Below are 18,814 nucleotides of genomic sequence, written 5' to 3'. Positions count from 1 at the left end.
TACCTTCCTGGGTCAGCGGATCTCCCGCCCTTCAGGAATCCTCTGATACTGATACAGGGGGCAAAAAGCCTCAGTGGAGGATGCGGGCATCGATCCCGCTACCTCTCGCATGCTAAGCGAGCGCTCTACCATTTGAGCTAATCCCCCGCCTGCTGCCGCCTCTCTTCCTTTTGCCTTACAGGCTGTTCTAGGCTGGCCGCTGACCCGAGGACCGACCGTAATTCAAAACCTTTATCTAGTAGTGTACAGGGGGATCGTGGGCAAGATTTTTAAAAGCAGGCATATAATAATCACACGTAAGCAATAGTAATAACATATCTTCGCATTTAACACAGACGAGGGTTGGATCGTACACTGATTACTTACTGCACATGTGTTTCACCGAACATCTGCTGTGCTCCTGCAAATCCACAGCGGGCCTCTGAGTGAAACTTTCTCCCTACGACTTGATTGGCTTGAGTTGGAAGCTAAAAAGATTATACGAAGTCCTTCGAGCCGGAATCGAACCAGCGACCTAAGGATTGCCGCAACTCGTACCACTACAGTCCTCCGCTCTACCAACTGAGCTATCGAAGGCTCCGCTGTCTCTGACGCCTGCCAATTCCTCCCTAATGCTTACCAACGCCACATTACTCTGACAAGATCTAGATTTGGGGGAAAGCTCCCCACCCCGCTTCATAAAAGGAGCTCTCCTGCCGAGTCCCTCCAAGCCGCACAGAAACAAAGGAAGCCGGAAACAAGTTCGGGCAAAGAACCTGCTTCCCAACTCTGGACAAAGGAAATGGGCAATACACTTACCTTCCATTTCCGTTTTTTACAAAACAAACAAACAAAAAAACCACATCTCCTCACCCCCCGTGGCTTTTATAGGATTGAGGACGCTTTGAGATCCTGCTCGCAACCTTGGGCCGCTGGGCGCATTTCCCGTGCGCGGCGGGCACGCACATGTGCTCTGCAGTTGCAAGGCGCAAGTCCAGTTTGCAAAGCCGAGGGCTTACTTTCGCTATTTGCTCCAGATTTCCCTTCGGTGTCTTGGGGGCGCCGGTAAAATCCTACTGCTCTCCTGATGTGAAGGACATTCATTAGGTCAGTTAACCAACGTTTTGTCAGGATTTATTCGTTCTGGCTGGAGCATGAAACATACAAACCACAGAGCTGTTCGCTGTGTGCAGGACAGCGCACCGTCCCGCCGCGCAGAAAGCCTGCGATTCCGGCCTGGCCGCAGGCGCGGAGGGGGCCCTGGGCGAGGCCAAGTACGCCCGTCCGCCCCTGCCCCTATCTCGTCACACCTCCGCGCCTCTTTCCAAGGGCCTGGAATGCCAGCCTACAATCCTTTGCCCACCAGAATTTCCTGGGGCTTTGAAACCAACCTAAAATCCACCTCCCCTACAAAGCCTTGCTTGGTGGTCTGGCGGAGTGCCTGTGTGGGAAGACCTGGACCATTTCCAGCTCTGCGGCCTGGGCTACCTGGAGTCACAGTCGCCCCGGGCAAATCCAGGTCCAGTGATGGTTTTAGGACCCGTTGCAGCCCTACACTTTAAATCCGAGGTCTCTGATGTCACTGAGCACACAGGGCTTTCACTCTTGCGCCCACCCACGAAGCAGGAGGTTAACAATCTCCCCACCGATTTCTTAGTTTAGCTTCATTCTGCTGCTCCAAATGCTACCACTGTGTCCGAGAGTGTTAATTTGGGCAGTTTTCTTGGCTCAGTCTTTAGTGTGCCCATTGACTCTCTTTCTTGAGGGGAAGGATGCTGGTAAACCGAACTTTTTTTTTTTTTTTTTTTTTTTTTTTTTTTTTTTTTTTTAAGATGAGATTCCCATAACATACAATGAACCGTTTTAAAGTATGAACGGTTCAGTAGCACTTCGTGCATTCACAGTATTATGCAAATTATCATTTCTCTCTAGTTTCAAAACTTATTTTTTTCATCACCCTAGAAGAACATCCTGTACTCTTTAAGTAATCATTCTCCACCACCACTCCCCCACTCCCTGACTGGCGCCCCTGCCCAGGCAACCACTAACCTGCTTTTTCTCTATGGCTTTGCCTATTCTGGAGATCCCATATAAGAGAAATAATAAAATATGTGACCTTTTGTGCCCGATTTCTTCCACTTGTCATAATGTTTTTGAGACTCTTCCGGGTTGTGTTACGTGTCAGCACCTTCTCCCTTTTGGTGGTCGCATAATATTCCATTGTATCACTATACCATTTTGTTTATCCATCTATTGATGGACATTTGGGCTGTTCCCACCTTTTAACTTTCATGAATGACAGTGCTATAAACATTCATGTACAAGTTTCTGTGTGGATATGTGTTTTTATCTTGGGTGTATAGGAGTGACATTGCTGGGGTTTATGGTAATTATATGTTTAACTCTTTGAGGAACCACCAAATTTTTTCCACACTGACTGAACCATTTTATATTCCCACCAGCAATGTAGGAGGGTTCTAATTTCTCCACATCCTTGCCAATGCTCTTCTGGATACTTTTATTATAGCCCATTTTCAACAAATTGAGCTCAATTATAAGCATTTTCCTATGTCTTAGAGAGTCTTTGAAATCATCGTTTGAACAGGCAGGCATGCCCGTCTCCGTGGGAAACGCTCCACCCCAGGGGTGATGGCATTTGAGAAGGGACTGGCAATGCTACAGGTGAGTCTAGCGACGCCATGCTTTGGGGAAGTCAGACCACCCATTAAGCTGACCTGCTGTAAAGCTGGCGCTATAGGTACACATCCAGAAACGTGCTTTAAGCCTTTTGGGAAGAAGTGTTTCAAATGAGTCATGTACCAGAACTCGCAGGCCCATACAGGAGTTGGTAAGAGATTGACAAAAGATAACCATACTCAAACTGCCCTTCGTTTTTTGGGGCACGTTATCTGTAGAACTCCAGCTGTGTAAAAAGTAAAGTTACAATGTCCAAATGTGACCTTCTGAGGCGTCAGGTGACTTCTGTTCTTCCAGTAACACCCATCATCATAGGGTGATAGCCCACCTGTCAGCCTGGGTCTGCTTGTCTAGTCCACACTAGGTCAGTTCACTGGCTCAGCTTAGATACTTGTGCATTGACAGGTCTGCCAAATGTGAAACTTCTGGGTGTCTGGTTTAGCTTTATTGGACAGCAGGTGCAGTGTTGGACTACTTCTCTTGACACCGGAGAAATTCTGGACAATTCCAATAACAGGTCAAACAACGGGGTTTATCAAATAAAGCCAATTAGGGTGTCAGTGTCCCTATGAAAAGCTGTGGAGGCCCCAGCCAACCTGATTACACGTTGTACCCCAGGATTCTAGGTCAGAAATTAAACAAACCCAGCAAGGTAAATCTCGTACACACTAGAAACCAACACAGCACTCCTAAGTGGCGTTCTTTGGTTTGCTGGATTGTGACAGTCCAGCAGCGTTGGTGATTCAATGTCATCATAGGACAGGGTCGTCATTTTACTTGTCCTATGCTGTTGCCAAGCCAGGTTCACAGCAGCCCTTCCTTCAACTTGCCTTGAATTCACGCCAGTTAGAAGGATTAGCTATTCTTAAGAATTGCACCTGTTTCTGATTGGGAAGTGAGGTCTTGGGACCCTTGGACAGTCCTGCCTAGCAGTCCCAGACCTTAGCTGCCAGGTGGGTTTTTTCCCTTGGGAAAAATGGTCGTGGTCAGCTGCCACTAGGAGCAGGGTTCTGCCCAATGTGGACTGTTTAACCGTCGACAGGTTAGAGTTACATCCTAACAAGGGAAGAGAACACAACGGGAGATGCCATTGTACTCATGACCTCACTTTGTGCCATGATTTTTCTACGCTGGCTACTTGATAGGCAGAGTCTCAGGGCAACAACTGAATGGGAAAGTGGTAGCTGGCCATCATCCTGCTGTCATCTCAGGGTTTGATGGAAGCAGGAACCAGCCTGGGGGGGTTGGAGTGGACAGTGCACCTCTAGCACTGCTTACATTTCAAACATTAGAATCTTGAGGTGAGAGTGGAAAGCCTGTGCAGCTCTCTTACGGTCCCCAGTCAAAAACAAAAAGGGGCTTTGGTGATAGGCCCTTGACTCGTGTGTCTTTTGGAGTCCTACATCTTTCACTCCTTGCCTTATAAAACTAATTAATAAATTAAGGTCCTGGCAAGGAGCCTGGCTGGCTCTCTCCGAGAGCATGTGACTCTCTGATCTCAGGGTTGTGAGTTCAAGCCCCACACTGGGCGTGGAGCCTACCTAAAAACAAAAATACAAATAAAAATAAAATAATAAAATAAAATGAAGGTCCTAGCAAGGAAGAGACCACCACCAATCACAGACCAAGAATTCCCCTAGGAAACTCTCCCTGCTTTTTCCAGCTTAAAATAGTCAAGCCATCAAGGTAGGTGTTGGGACACGAATCATAGTGGCAAGTGAGACAATATGATTAGGGCAGCAAAAGGAGCGTCTGGAATCCTCAACAGGTCCAAGTTTAGAGTGATGGGCATGAGCTTTCCCTGCCAGAAGCTCCCCTGCAGCCAGTGGCTACAACCTCCAGGAGGCAGGGAGCCAAAGGAGAACACGCATATGCCCAGTGTTTCGCTGTCCCGTTCACAACCACGGGAATCCCGACGTGACGATGCGGACAGGAAAGCTGGCAATCACACCTGTGTCCTTTATTCCACCCAGGAGGCATACCCAGGGGCCACATGCTGAATCCCGTCTCGACGGGCTGCTGGAAGGTTCGCTGGGCCCGAGGCACACAACCACCTGGGCTTTGCTCTCCAGGCAGACGGTAGGGCTGGGCGGCAGAGATAAGCTGAACCTTGAGGCAGAGTCCCCCAGCAACAAAGGGGAGTGGAGAGTAAGGAAGTAGGACCACGATGGAGGGGGGGGCAGTGAGGGGCCTCAAAGGACTTAAGTTGGGCATTTGGAGGTGAAAGGCCTTTCCGGCCAGGCCTCACGTCCACCGACAGTCACGCCCAGGCTGTGGGTTGAGGCGAGGCCGCTGTCGCCCACTATGGTGTTATATTCTTCTGCAGGCCCCTCTCCTTGTTCCACCGTGACCAAAGTCTGGGAGCAGGAATCACTCGTCAAAAGAATGCAGATGTCACTCAGTGGAGTCCCACCACTTTGGAGAGGAGCTGTTTTGGGGCTTTGGGGATGAGATGGAAGGAAGTGGAGAGCCTGAGACCAGAACGGGCTACAGAGGCTACTGGCCTGAGGGCAGAGGCCGGGAGCTACATGCAACAGGGCCAGGCAAGTGTTCAGTGGGATCAGGGGTAGGAGGCTGAGATGCCTCTGGGCTCAGTCCCCACCAAAGGTAGAAGTGGGACAGAGGCCACTGGCCACTTGCCTAGGAGACAGAACTCGGGCGCCAAGTAAAAAAAGACTCCTTTGCGGAAACCCCCCAGCAGTCTCCGAGGGCTGCCCCAGACAGGGACGCGGGGCCTATTGCTGGGATATCATGGCAAGTGCCCAGTCCAAGAAAGCCACGGTGATGTCCTGTAGGCAGAGCCAGGTCCAGCGGGCAGCCGCACTGAGCTGTGTCCTCACGCAGTCCCAAGTCACCTCACCTCTGGGAGGAGAGCAGAACATTTGTGGGGGTTGGGAGGCAGTGTCAAGTCACAGGGTTGCAGCTCAGACCCACGACCCGCATCCCGGAGTCGCCTAGGGACGCTTGACCGCTGGGGTGGGGCACAGGGAGAGACTGGACGGAGAGCCCTGTCCCTGGGGAAAGGGCAGGGGGCTCCGGGGCTCCTGCTGCAGCGCTGGACGCGGCTCTCACCTGCACGCCTCATGGCAGCGCTCCTGGGCCCGGGCCAGGGCCTCTAGCAGGACGTGCCACAGCGGCAGCAACACACTGTGGTAAAGCAGCAGGAGCAGCTCCCTCAGAGACTGGAGCAGCTGGATCAGGGTGTTGGGGAGCTGGATCTGTAGCTGGAGCACAGAGCATGGGGGCGGTTAGAGCACCGGGAGAACGCATCCTGGTCCTGAGGACCCGCTCCACACGGGGCTGGACCTTCCGGCCCCTGGGCAGACCAGCCATTCTCCCTGTATCTGGCTTACCCTCTGGGAGAGGCTGGCGAGGCTGTCACCAGCCCAGGCAAGGTGGGAGGCACAGTGGGCAGAAAGAAAGCTGACTGTGGCATTGGTGTGGGTCCAGGCCAGCTGCAAACCGGGCCTCACCACAGTCAGCAGGTGGGAGCCCCAGGCTGGCAGGGTCTCCTGCAGCCAGCTGTACAAGATGGAGGGGAGAAAGGAAGGCCGAGTTTCCTCAGACAGCTCGGCTCCCCTGAGAACAGCTGGGGGGAAGGGAGGCCTTGGGGAGGGAAAACTGCCATCGTTCCCGACCGATACCGCCACCACCTCGAACACCAAGCCCTCTCCCTGCCACCTCCTTTCTCCCCTCCCCAGGCGGAGCTCACCTGTAGCCTTGCAGGCTGTAGGAGTAGACCTTGGCACATACGTGCTGGCCAGCAGGCAAGAACCCAGATGATTGAAGCAACCGGCCAGAGAGGGAGGCTGAGTAAAGGGGGCCCGTGGTGAGCTGGGGGGCAAGGCGGACAGGGAGTGGGGAGACAGACACTACAGGCCCCAGAGCAGGCCCAGTGGGGGATGTAGCAGAACGCAGCATGCTCCCAGGGCTGCAGAGCTGGCTCCAGTCTGCTCTGGAGCATGCTCGCTTGGAGGGAGGGGTGCAGGCCTGGGGAGCTGAGCCCGTTTCTCCTGCTGGGCCGGGTGAATGGGAATGAGGCAGCCAGGCAGGTGTCAGGAAGCCTGGGTTGGAGGGTCCACCCGTCTACTTACCAGCCGTGATCTGAAGCTAATTGGTAAATGTGACCCTCAATTTCCTCAGGAGTTAAAAAGGAGATAACACTTTCTCAAACAAGACCGTGCATACACAAGCATTTCTACACTGCAAAGCAACAGTCCAATCTGAAGCGGTAATGTCACAGTTGTGGACAGAAAAGCCTGCCTGGAAAGGTTTCTTCTGTAGGACTAGGACAAGGCTGTATTAGGGGCAGTGGCCACTACACCTAGCTCCGTGCCTCACCCTCGTGCTATCTTCCTCACCTGCCAATCACTGCTTACCCTGGAAAGAGCTATGTGACCGGAAGTCATGGCACAGGAAACCTACGGCAAAGACCAGCACCAGTAGGAGCAGCCGTGTCCAGGGCAGCCGGTAGCCCCGTGCCTGCTGCAACAGGCCCTACGAGGGGAGGGGGAAGGACCGGTGGTCAGATGGGAAGGGGGTGGTCCTCGCCTCCTAAGGCGGGCCTCAAGCCAGGCCTCCTCCCCTCCAGGGACAGGTGGGGCGGAGAATGTGCTGAGCCACAGGTGTAGGACGGTGCGCGGGCTGGGGAGGGCTGGGTGCTGGTACCTTGCAGGCTGTGTCACAGGTGACGGCATCCTGGTTGTTGCAGCTGCCCTTCCTTAGCAGCTCCTGGTTGGTAAGCTTGAAGGACTGAATGGTTTCTTGCAAAGACTTCTGTGTCTATCGGATAAGAAAAGTCTGGGTTGAGAGGACAGCATTCAGTCTGTAAGGGAACCGAGCCTCCACCCTGTTTCACTGTCCACGCAGTGAATACAGTGCCTTCTCAGGGAGGGGGGCAGTGGTTGAAGGGTACGAACCCAGAACCCAGACGAGGCTCAGCCTGCCATGTCCTCCCAGCTCCTCACCTTCTTGGGAATCTGCTCCCAGGACCTGAGCAGGTGTTCCAGCAGCAGGCTATGGGGAAAGCACAACCCCTTGCAATCAGGGGGCCCACTTGGCCCTTCCCGTCCCCCTTTAGGCCCTGGCTCCTTCACTTCCCTCCCACAGTGGGCAGCTTCCTAGAGGCCACCCCAGCAACGTTCCCGCTCAATTTGAGAGGCACGAACCCAAAGGACAGTGACAGATTTTCCCCTTCTACTTCTAGGCTAGGGACAGGTGGGGAAGCATGGATTAGGCTTCTCTGTATGGACTGGAGGTGGGCAGCCCCCCACCCCCACCTGCCTGGACTGTGACAAGTGCTTGGGGTACAGCTGCCTCCAGACACTGGCGCTGAGGGGGTCCACCGTCAGGCACTCGGTCAGGCTGCTCAGGAGCTGCATAGGGGACAGGAGAAACTGCTGGGGACTGGGGCTGGCTGGAGGAGAGGGTGCTGAGAGGTAACCCCTGGCCCCCAAGTGGGGCAGCCCAGGCAACACACCCATCCCAGAGAATGGGGAAATCATGCCAAGACCCCAGAAATGTCTGAGAGGTCGTAACGGGGAGGCTGGAACTCCCAACCTAGAGCTTGAGCTGGAAGGTCACCCGTCCACAAGAGGCAGGACATCAGAGACCAGCTTAGCTCCGTCCTCGTGAGGGTGGTGTGCGAGTGGGGCGGGTGGCTATCAGGAGCTAAGGAGGTGCCCAGGAAACGGGTCCCAGGAAGGCAGGGACCTCACCAGCAGGTAGGGACCTCTGCAGCGGCCTCCCGCCACTTCCTCACCTCTTTCTTCATCTCAGGAGGGCAGCTAGGGGTGGCTCTGGACAGGAAGGAGGGGAAGTACGTATGCAGGATGGATTCCGGCCTCGCCCCAAACGCCAGCACCTTCAGTCGGGGGTAGAGCTGACACAGCTGCTCCTGCAGGCTGGGGTGGGGGTGGGGAGGAGAGCCAGGCACAGGCTCTAAATGGAGCTATGTGATGCGTCCCTTTTCCTGCCCGAGAGAGGGGAGTCGCTAAGGGCCTTATAATGGCAAGGAGTCTTTTCAAACACAGAGAGCCCCCGGGAAATCTGTTGAAGTCATGGATCTTCTCCCCAGGAAGACGTCCATATGGCAATGATACTCGAGGGCCCACACAATCTCAGGAGGTTCACCGATCCCTCGAACCTTGCAGGTTGAGAATCTCAAATTTAGGATGGTTGGAGAAGAGGGGACAGGAAATATGCTGCCTGCTCCTGACTCTGCTGGGATCCTTCACAGCAGGTGTGCCCCAGGGTAGTCCTACCTGGGTGTCAGGGAGTTGTTGGGCATGTAGGCAAAGTCCAGAAGTGGGAAGAAGTCCTTGGGGCCAATCATGCCAAAGCCCTTGGTGAGGTTGGGGTGCATCCTACGGGGGAAGGAAGGAACAGACTTGTGGAGACTACCATACAGGCTGTGAACCCAGCTAAACCCAACATCTAGGGAAATGGGCATAAACCCTGCCCCACCCCCTACCCCTTAATAGCTTCTTTCCTTTCCTTCCTCACATTCTGATCGGGAGGGGCTGGTCCTGGTTTTCCTCACATCTATGGAGGCCAGGATCACAGCATCCCGTTTTGCTGAAACAGCTACTTTGTGTTTTTTCGTTTTAAATTTTTTAAAAAGTTTTTTTAGTTTATTTTGAGGGAGGGAGCATGAGCGGGGGAGCGGCAGAGAGAGGGAGAGAGAGAGAATCCCAAGCAGGCTCAGCACCGTCAGTGCAGAGCCCGATGCAGGGCTCAAACCCACAAACCATGAGATCATGACCCGAGCCAAAATCAGGAGTCAGATGCTCAGCTGACTGAGGTGCCCCCGAAGCAGGAACTTTGAACACCCTAAGCCTTCCTGGCTGCCCCCCCCCCCCCCCCCCCCCAGTTACTCACAGGAGCAGTCGATCCAGGTATGCAATGGCGAAGGGAGACAGAGACTTGATGCCCAGCACAGGCAGCATGATCCCTAGCCACACTGAGGAGACAAAGTTCAGGGAGGAAGACTCAGGCTCGGACCCACTGGGGATGTTAAAAAGCTTACTGCTTCCAAGACCACCCTTCTTCCTGCCCCCCTTCTCCGTTACCTTTCAGTCCTTCAGTGAGGTTGGTAAAACCTGCTTGACCCAGGGCCCACATGATGGTCAGACACTTCGCTGGACGGCTCTGGTGAGACCTTAGCAGTTCCAGGAACTGAGGAGACCGGTGGGAAAGGCAGGTTGGGATGGGGCAAAGCACCAGGAGCACCCCAACGCCAGGCAGTAAGAGATGTCAACAGGGAGACAAGGGACAGGCCACGGAGCAGTGGAGTAGTACAGGGCAGTGATTCAGAGCATGTGCTCTGGCACCAGGCTGTGGCCTTCGACCATACTTTCCGCTTACTAGTTTACTAACTCTAGGAAAGTTACTGAACCCCTCCGCAGCTCAACCTTCTCCTCTATAAAATGAGAGTAACGGCAGTACCTACCTCACGTACATACAAAGCACATCCAGGACAAGCACTAGCAGCATTAGCCATCAATACTGGTCTTACAGGGTCTTCTACTACCCCTTAACTCGGTCCAGAGTGTAGATTCTGCCCAGCCTCCCCAGTCCTAGCCTCCTGGTGTCCCCACCACCAGCCTGAGCTCACCTTGCCCAGGTTCATGGTGGCAATCTTGGGCTTGTCTTGCAGAATGGCCTGGATACAGATGCGGTAACCATGTAGTGACTCCCCTGAAGAGACATGTGTTCTCAGACGTACATACCCTACTTGACATCCCAAATCTGAAATCTCCCTTCTAGCAGCTGTGAGCCCAGAACGCAGGCCCAGCGACTTCTAACTTTCTCTTTCCAAAAGAGTGTGGAGATCGGTACATTTCCCTGTTGGAAACAGAACCACCCAGCCCATCTGGAAGTAGAAAAAAGGGACTAGTAGGTTTCCAAGATGGGGGGGGGGGGCTAACCCTCACAGGGGGGCCCACTCACCTGGCGTCTTATCCAGTTCTTGCAGCATAGTGAACAGACAGTGGTCAAAAAAGAGCTCCAGAGACCCTGCTGCCTTGGCCAGTAGCCCTCGGATGATCCCACGCAGCTCCCGGTTTACCAGGCTGTAGGGATAATCTGGGGCCGACAGGCCTCCACGTGAGTGCTAGGACCAGAAGCTTCTGCAGCTCTGTGCACTCCCTGAGGATGGGGAGTGCAGGCAGAGGCCCCCTGCACTGAGGCTGGCATCCTCCCTATCCCAGTGAGGCCCAGGCGCTGTCACAGCTGTTATGATTCGAGAACATCTTTGATTCACGCACAGGAATCAGGACAGGGTAGGGGCACTGGGCTCTTTTACTAACTCATGTGCTGACGCACAGCCCTTTCGGTGTTTCCTTGAACTGGTCTGATTTTGAGGGAGTCAGAAGAACTAACCGTGAGTGTGCTGGCTTAGAGTGGGTTCACTTAGAGGCGCTTGCAGCTTGTAGTTGAGATAGCTGGCCAGGTCCTTCAACCACACGGATGGGTTTCCAGAGAACACGCTCTGGCTCTTGTCTAGCTCTTTCTGCAGAGCTGCCACGTCGAGCTGCCAGGGACACAGGCCCCCCATGGTGCGTTATGAGTACAGGGAAACAGGACAGAGGTGGGAAAACGGGTGAACTAGGTGAAGGCAGAAGGAAAAAAGGGTTTCTGCTTTTAAGTGTTAAGTATGCGGAATGCCACAATATTGCTGCACCCGGATATTTGAGGAAGAGTACAGCTGGGATTGCTGATCTCAAGGCCCAATACTCTTAAGCCCTTCACACGTTCAAGGGGACCAGACGGAAAATGAAACACTGCTGCTGCCACAGGGCGAGGAACCACAGCTGTTTCTCTACCCTCTCCCCAGTATCCCTGGGTCTTCAAGGCTCTCCTTGCATAATCTCGGTTTCCCTAGAAACTTATTTCCGATCTGTCTTAAATGCAAGCATTCTATACCTTGGGATCTCTGCCCTTTCCTGAATGCTTCCTCCCAAAAGTAGTGTCTCGAGTTCCACAGGTCCCTCGGCGGCCACCGCCACCCCCTTGTTCCTTTCATCTTCTCCACACCTCACGTCCCTGTTGTCTCCCCACCTAAAGTCTAGGCACACTCACAGCTTTCAGTGCCTCCTCCAGGCTGCGGAAGCGACCCTGCTTCTGGTTCTGGTTGGCGAGGGTGGCCGCCTTCTTAGTCTGCTTCTTGTTCCCGGGTTTCTTAGGCTCCACAGCAGGGGGTGGAACTTGCTCCTTATTCTGCCGCTTCAGGATTCTCTCAAAGCCCCGCTCATAAAGGGTGCTTGTCGTCTGAATTGGAGCTGGGGTAATGACAGGCAGAGAAAGGGGGACCATCCTTGAGTCATGAGGGCCTCACGGGAACAGCGGTGCCTTCCCCCACATTGCCACCAGATTCGTCTCCAGTGGGGAGCCTGCCTCAACGCCCCTTCTTGCGTCCTGCTTAAGGAGCAGGGCGGGCAGCCCTCCCGGTTGCTTCTTTCAGTCATGGCAGCTCTTGAGTTCATAGGCTCTTTCAAAGAGGTGAGGCATTTCTTTATTAGATAAGTCAGAGTACGTGGGAACTAGCAGAGGAGTAGGATACAGAGGGCTGGCTTCCTTGGTGAGTGGCTACCAGTCTGGGAGGTCAGGACTTTTCTGTCTTGGTTCCAGTGTGACAACTCTATAATCAACAAGTGGCAAGCTCTCTCCACTCTCCAGGAGACTTCGAGGAAAGAGGCGCCACTTAAATACTCGCTGGGTGTTGAGAATGAGTGGTGGGGTCTTTCCTTCTGCTGCCGGGGCCCCCCCGTCGGTCTCTTCCCCCCCCCCCCCCCCCCCAGTACCTGCTGGTTACTCAAGGAGGCGGCACCGAGCACGATGAAGCCGGCTGCCTCTCCCCAGCTCTCAGACATTGGCCCCAGAGGCCAGGCTAGGGCCGGGAACAGCTGGTAGGGTGTGTGCAGACAGCAGTCCTGGTCCCCTCTGACATGTGACCCCGGGAAAGGGCACCTAACTCCACTGGGCCTCGGTTAACTCATCTGCGAGGCGAGGACAGCTCCCTCCTAGCGCTGTCTACCTCCCGTGAGGCTCAAGGGGCGACGCACGGCAGCGCTCGCCGAACGGGGGGTGCCGATCGGCAGGACAGCCCAGGGGCTCGGGTGGCTGCTCGCTACCTCGCCGGAGGGGCAGGCCCGGGGCCGGGAGGCGGCGCTGGCGGCCGGCCGGGTGGGTACTCACGGGTCAGGTCGTATTTCCACACACCGTTCGCCTCCCCGAGAGCCCGGCGGTCCCCTCCGCCGCTTCTACCACTGCCGCCGGCCCCGGGCCGCCGCCCTTTCCTCACCACCTCCCAGCGCCCCCCACCAGCCGCCTTGGCTGCCATGGCTCCGACCCTCCCGCCACTGCCACCTCCCTGGGCTTTCCGGTCCGGCGCGGATGCACCGCGCTCTGCCACGTCTCCTCGCAGGGCCTCGCGGCGCGTGACGCCGACCGCAAGGCAGCCTGGGACTTGTAGTCTTTCGTTTTCGCCGCGTTATCTCTAGCAAGGTATCGGGTCGGGCCGGGCGGCTGGGGTCTCCTTCGTAGCAAAAAAAAAAAAAAAAAGAAAAAAAAAATCCACGCAAAGGCGTTGAGATGAGAGGCTGTTGTATTCAGAGCATTTTAATTGGGCATTTACTGTATGAAGGCCACTGCATTGGGTGACTTGGAAATGTAACCAATTGCGGTTTTCTTTGCTTTCTAGTGGTGCCAGAAAGATGGAATGGAACATTCTCCTTACCTTCGGGGCGAGGTTGAAGATTACATGCTTTCTCCCTTCTAGGAAAGTGCTAGTTTTTTTGTTGTTAGTGGTTAAACTTTAAGTTATTGGGCTATAAAAAAAAAATCTATTGTGGAAGAACAAGGAAGAGGATGGAACTTGCGGGTAGGGGAAGTGTTTGGAGGACAGGAAATGGAGAGCGGTGGCCCCCGCTAATAGAAGGGAAAAGTCTGGGGTTCTGGGACCGCCAGGGCTGTTTCCCCTTACAGGGAATAGGAAAGAATGGCTCTGACCCTCAGTGCAAGAGTCAGTCCCAAGTCCCAGATGTGGCAGGGAGTCATCAAGAAGAGCCCCAGACCTGAGGAACCACTCAAAAGAGGTTACTGCTGACTTTCTCTGTCCCTGGAGGGCCTTCCACCATGCTTGTAGTATCATGTGAAACCTCAAAATGTAAAGCATCCCAGTAGGGGAGGAGGAGGAGAGGAGAAATGAAAGTAACTTATTATAATTAAGGAAATGTGCTGTTTCAGGTACACTCCTACATTTAAGGGTGAGATTCATACCTGCCGTACTCAGGTACAAGATAGGTGAGGCCTTGTAGTAAGAACTGATAGAGTCCAAATTCCTACAGGATGAACAGCTTGGGAAGTGATGAGGATATCCTAAGGATATCCTAAGGATAGGAAGGAGATTAGAGAAGCCTTCCTGAAAGAGGTGGCATTTGAGATGGGTCCGGGGACAGGGAGAATTTTCACTGGTTGGCCATCAGGACAGGTGCAAAGAACAGGCCAGCCGTATGGGTTTATTGCTTTAAGTGAAAGCCTAGAGGTGGGGCACAGCAGGGCAAAGCTGGGAAACGAAGTAGTTCAGTGTGATGGTGTTTAATGAGATTTGGGAGGTGAAGAAGGGTGGAAAGCGATCTGAACCCATATGCTATGGTCTGCCAGAAATGTGGACTGGGAAGCCAGTGAGAAAGTGGCACAATCTACTGTTTTGGAAAAATAAGTGAGTGTATGTGAAGGATAGGGTGGGGCGGGGGGAATGCCTCCTGCCTGTCCTCTAGCCCCTTCTGGCCTGACTGTGGCTGACCTTGCCTCCGTTTCGTCTGAAATGGAGTGCTTTTGCCCAGGACCGTAATTGAGCTGCTCGTTCATCAGTTCCTTTTTTTCGGATCATCGGTTTAGTTCTACCCGACCTCACAACAAGATCTCCTTTGCTCAGCCCTTTTTCTGTCACGTGTAGGGTCACCGAAGAGATGTTCTTTTCTGAAGAGAAACAGAACGGGTGGGCTTTCCGTAGGGTCTGCCCCGTGGTGGACGTAGTTAAAAAGGATGGGAGGGGCTTTCTTTTCTATCTTTCTTTGGCACCGTCTGACAGCTCATTTGTTGTACCTTGGTATCCAGGGGTGAGAAGTCATTCACTTACTTAGGCGCTTCTGCACTTTCTAAGCACCTTCTCTACCTAAGCACCTGGCACTGTGCCAGGGGAGCTGGAGGATTCACCTCACTTGCCTGTGAGGAACTCGAAGCCTGTGTGAGACAAATGTGAAAGCAGAAAATTATAGTTCACCATCTAAGTGTTCCACGAGGAAGAGACTTAGTATGATGAGGGTACTGGGAAGAGGTGGAGGCGGCGGCAGTGGCTTTATGTCCCTGAACTCTGGGCGTTCCAAGAGCAGCCTCAGACACTAGCCGTGCAGCGGACTTGGGCAGCTACCCACGTGGGGTCTGAGGGAAGAATCAAGATGTGGGGTCAAGCAGGACAGGTGGGTGTCTAGTGTGGGGGCAGGAAGGGTGAGCTCACCGAAGCAGTGTGACTTACCACGTTAGATTTTTATCGCTGCCGTAACAAACTTGCCATAAACTTAGTGGATGAAAACAACACGTTTATTATCTTATAGTTCTGGAGGGCAAGGGTCTGGCAGGGTCTCACTGGGCTAAACTACGGTGTCTGCAGGACAGTGATCCATTCTGCAGGCTCTACGGGAGTATCTGTTTTTTCACCTTTCGCAGCATCTAGAAGCTGCCCGAGTTTCTTTGCTCAGGCCCCTCCCATCGTCAAAGCCAGCAGATTGAGTCCTTCTCACAGGGTATCTCCTCTGCTCCCCTTCCACTTGTATGGACCCTGTGATTACACTGGCCCCATCTGGATAACCCACAATACTCTCCTTATTTTAAGGTCAACTGATGAGTGACTTAATTCCACTTGCAACCTTAATCCCCCTTTGTTATGTAACCTAACATCTTCCAAGTTCTGGGAATTATGACCTGGACACCTTTAGGGAGGAGGCATTGTTTTGGCGACCACACCCACTTTGCTGGCGGGGTGAGGTCTTGGCCTGAAGATTAGGGCCACACAGAACAACTACTTTAACCTCTTTTTTTTTTTTTTTAATGTTTATTTATTTTAGAGAGAGACACAGAGAGACAGAGTATGAGCGGGTAAGGGGTAGAGACAGGGAGACACAGAATCTGAAGCAGGGTCCAGGCTCTGAGCTGTCAGCACAGAGCCCGATGTGGGGCTCGAACTCACAAACTGCAAGATCAAGACCTAAGCCGAAGTCGGACGCTTAACCGACTGAGCCACCCGGGCACCCCTACCTCTTACAGTGTCTACCTGGAATAATGGAGGGAAAGCCCTTTGAAGTGAGGCAAGGGAATTAAAAGTCATAACGATCAATAAAAGCAGGCAAGGAACTTGTTGGGAGGAGAAAAACAGAAGTAGAATAGGGCTAGAAGTATCTATGTGGGGGTGGGAGTCAAAAGGAGGAGGTGAAGCGAATGAGGAATGACCAGGAATGAACTGCTTCTCTAAGGCTTCTATCTGGAGTCATTGGAGAAATGGCAGTGGTCTGGCAGAGGCTCAGGGAGCAGGGTCACAGGAGAAACAGTTCCAGTTTGATCATAATTCAGGATGATGAGGAAACACCTACAAGGACTACTAGCCTGCAGCCACAGAACACTCTGGAGGTCACACCTCCGTGGTCTTTGGGGATGAGCGCCGAATCATGCGTCAGGAAGTCTGAAGTCTAACCTAGATTTTTACCACCTTGAGCAAGTCATGTCACAAGCAGGCCTTGGTCCCTTCATCAGTAAATGAGATGACTTTGTTTGATTGGGCCTGGTTCCCACATTCATTTCAGGGCCCTCGGTCCCTGGTCGGCTTCCGGGCCATTGGTTACGATGGCCCTTTGCCGGGGCACGCACCAGGAATGTAGGGCTGTGTGGATGACGTGAGGCTTCCTGACTCCTGGTTCCTCAGAGCTTGTTTGAAGGAGGAACCACTGGGGCACTGCTGTCCTAGGCTTCAGCACTCAGAGCTGCTTGCTCTTTGTAACCCACTCAGCTCTCTGTCACATAATACCTTGTCCCCAGCTGGATCACAGTTGTGAGGTATATAACAATATGCGCCCTGACTGGCCCAAAGGAGACTGAACCAAAGCAACCCTTGGCCGGGCCCCCAGCCCGCCCCCAGTTACTGCCCCCACCCCCAGCCACTTTACTGGGTTGCCCATCGTCACAGCCATAGCCCCAAACTTTGTTCCTTCATGGGGATTGGGGCTTTGGGGCCTCCGTGAATTCCTTCCCTTAGAGCCCTGGCACCAGTGTTGAGAGATGGGGACTAGGTCAGAGCTGGCCTCTGAGGCCAAGCGCCAATGGCAGTTTCTAGGCCTGACAGAGGATGGCAGGGGTGCAGTGCTCCGTGGCCGGCACCTCTGGAGAGGGGAGTGCTCGGGAGGAGAAAAACATTGAGACCCAGGCTGTGGCTCGCTTGAGGGAGACAGGGCATGGACTTTTACCACACAAGTTTATTTAAATAAAAGTGAACACATATGCAGGCTGGGTGGCCCGAGGGGGCAGAGGTCGGGGAGGAGGGCAGATGGGAGGCAGACGAACAGGAAGGTCCAGGCAGAATCTGTGTGGTATGAACCAAGCTGCAGAAGGGGTGGCTGGGGGCCTGGGGGCGGTGCTGGGCTTCGGTGCTGGGGGCAGGGGGCCGAGGGTGGGTGAGCCTGGTGCCAGGAGGTCATTTTCATCCCTCACGTGCTCCCCCCGCCTCTCCCTGACAACCGGGGCCTCAGGCACCCCCCACTCGGTCCCCTTATCCCTCTCCCGACATCAGCCTTCCCCTCAACTACTGGGAAGTCAGAAGACAAAATAAATAAGAACGGGTGAGTCCTGCCGAGGCTCCCAGCAATGGGGTAGGGATGCCAAGCCAGGCACACTGCCCCGGAGCCCCGTGCTGTCAGCCCTGGGAAAAGAACAGGTAAAGTGCAAGGAAAATCCAGTAAGTAAAAATATACCAATGACTTTGTCAAATATACAGCTGCTGGCTGTCAGGGGAGCGGGCGGCTGGCTGGGGCGGGCGGCGGCAGCGCCACCCTGGGAAGTGTTGGCCGACACAGCGTAGAGACAACGGAAATAAATAGGGGTGGAGGAGTGGACAGAGGCCTCGCCCAGCGCCCACCGGGCCTCTGCCTGCTCACCTGCCCCGTCCCCACAAGCCTCGCTCCTTGCCTGACTCCCCAGTGCTGCGGCACTGACACAAAGCACCCGGCGCCGACCGGCTGTAAGGAAAGGATTATAATGTGGGGCGGGAGCAGGGCGGGGAGGCACGGCAGCCGTGCAGTCAGCCAGGGCTGGAGCCGCCCTCAGTACTCGTCTTGGTCTTCCTGTTGGTGTTCCTCAATCTCATCGTCCTCGGGGGGTGCAAATCCTTCCTGGAGGGTGGGAAGGGAGAGAGAAGTGGTGAGCCAGGCAGGCCAGGCAGAGGGGGAAGACTTCTGCTGGGAGCCAGTCCCACCTCCCCTGCTGATCTCTGTGTGACCCTGGGCTCTTGACTTCAGTGGGCTCTCCCCACCCTGTTCCCCCAGGCCCCTCGGGTGCTACCCCTTGTGGTCTGCAGGGGGCAGGATGGGGAGGGCCCAGTGGGCCTGGGACATGAGCGGGGGAAGGCAGAGCTCACCTCGGTGGCATAGAGAATGCCTATGATGCCCGAGATAACCGGGCTGTTCTCACTTTCGTGTTCCTGGCAGATGAGCTCGATGTCTCGAAGTTTGCTGAAGTAGAAGTCACGCTCCTTCTCCAGCCCATCCACCGTCAGCTTCAAATCCAATAGCTGCTTGGGGACAAGGCGGTGTTCAGGCCAGAGGCCCCTGCCCCAGACTCCCCTTCCCACCCAAGGTCCTGGCTTTTGTTGAGGGCTCTCTCGCCCACCCTACTCACCTGCTGATTGAGTTCGAGAATCTGGGCATCGGTCTCATGGCCGCCATTCCGGGCTGATGGGGGGTTCTTCCGGAGGATGCAGGGTGGGGCCACATTGCTCAGCCGGCCAGAGGTCTGCATGTTTTTGGGGCCTGTGGGGGACGTCCTCTGTGGAACTGCCCAGAGGAGAAAGGTCGGATGGGGCCACGTGAGCCCG

The 18,814-nt window shown here is 54.3% G+C and overlaps 2 protein-coding genes and 2 non-coding genes across 8 annotated transcripts in view; all 4 read right to left on the bottom strand.

The window, feature by feature from the left end:
* Positions 1-74: 74 nt before the first annotated feature.
* On the bottom strand, positions 75-147 carry TRNAA-AGC (transfer RNA alanine (anticodon AGC)). The gene has a single exon. It is a non-coding gene; the product is annotated as a tRNA-Ala (tRNA).
* A 339-nt stretch (positions 148-486) lies between these two features.
* Positions 487-576, bottom strand: TRNAY-GUA (transfer RNA tyrosine (anticodon GUA)). The gene is given in 2 exon segments: positions 487-522; positions 540-576. It is a non-coding gene; the product is annotated as a tRNA-Tyr (tRNA).
* Positions 577-4,615: 4,039 nt separating this feature from the next.
* On the bottom strand, positions 4,616-13,065 carry TMEM214 (transmembrane protein 214). Of its 2 annotated transcripts, XM_086700199.1 has the most exons (17): positions 12,874-13,064; positions 11,758-11,957; positions 11,059-11,209; positions 10,627-10,761; positions 10,292-10,374; positions 9,747-9,852; positions 9,556-9,637; positions 8,940-9,041; positions 8,438-8,579; positions 7,960-8,051; positions 7,644-7,692; positions 7,345-7,458; positions 7,056-7,173; positions 6,389-6,485; positions 6,030-6,198; positions 5,749-5,900; positions 4,616-5,538 (listed from the first exon to the last, which is right to left on the bottom strand). In XM_086700199.1, the coding sequence occupies exons 1-17, from the start codon at positions 13,016-13,018 to the stop codon at positions 5,412-5,414; spliced, it is 2,064 nt and encodes a 687-aa protein (XP_086556325.1). In that variant the 5' UTR covers positions 13,019-13,064; the 3' UTR covers positions 4,616-5,411. The 2 variants fall into 2 exon arrangements, with proteins under 2 accessions (XP_086556325.1, XP_086556326.1); XM_086700200.1 differs by lacking the exon at positions 4,616-5,538 and having other exon boundaries at positions 5,764-5,900; positions 6,389-6,510; positions 12,874-13,065.
* Positions 13,066-17,183: 4,118 nt separating this feature from the next.
* The window catches only part of MAPRE3 (microtubule associated protein RP/EB family member 3), a 54,195-nt gene continuing 52,564 nt past the window's right edge, over positions 17,184-18,814 (bottom strand). For all 4 annotated transcript variants that reach the window (XM_086700201.1, XM_086700204.1, XM_086700202.1 and 1 more), the window contains exons 5-7: positions 18,619-18,773; positions 18,359-18,511; positions 17,184-18,113 (exon numbers count right to left, since the gene is read on the bottom strand). In XM_086700201.1, the coding sequence (XP_086556327.1) occupies positions 18,045-18,113; positions 18,359-18,511; positions 18,619-18,773 (377 nt within the window). In that variant the 3' untranslated portion in view covers positions 17,184-18,044. The remainder of the gene's footprint in view (positions 18,114-18,358; positions 18,512-18,618; positions 18,774-18,814) is intronic.

This window comes from Puma concolor, chromosome A3 (assembly GCF_028749965.1).
Source record: "Puma concolor isolate L17-30 chromosome A3, mPumCon1.1.hap2, whole genome shotgun sequence".
Classification (NCBI taxonomy): domain Eukaryota; kingdom Metazoa; phylum Chordata; class Mammalia; order Carnivora; family Felidae; genus Puma; species Puma concolor.
This window is presented reverse-complemented; position numbering and strand designations above follow the sequence as displayed.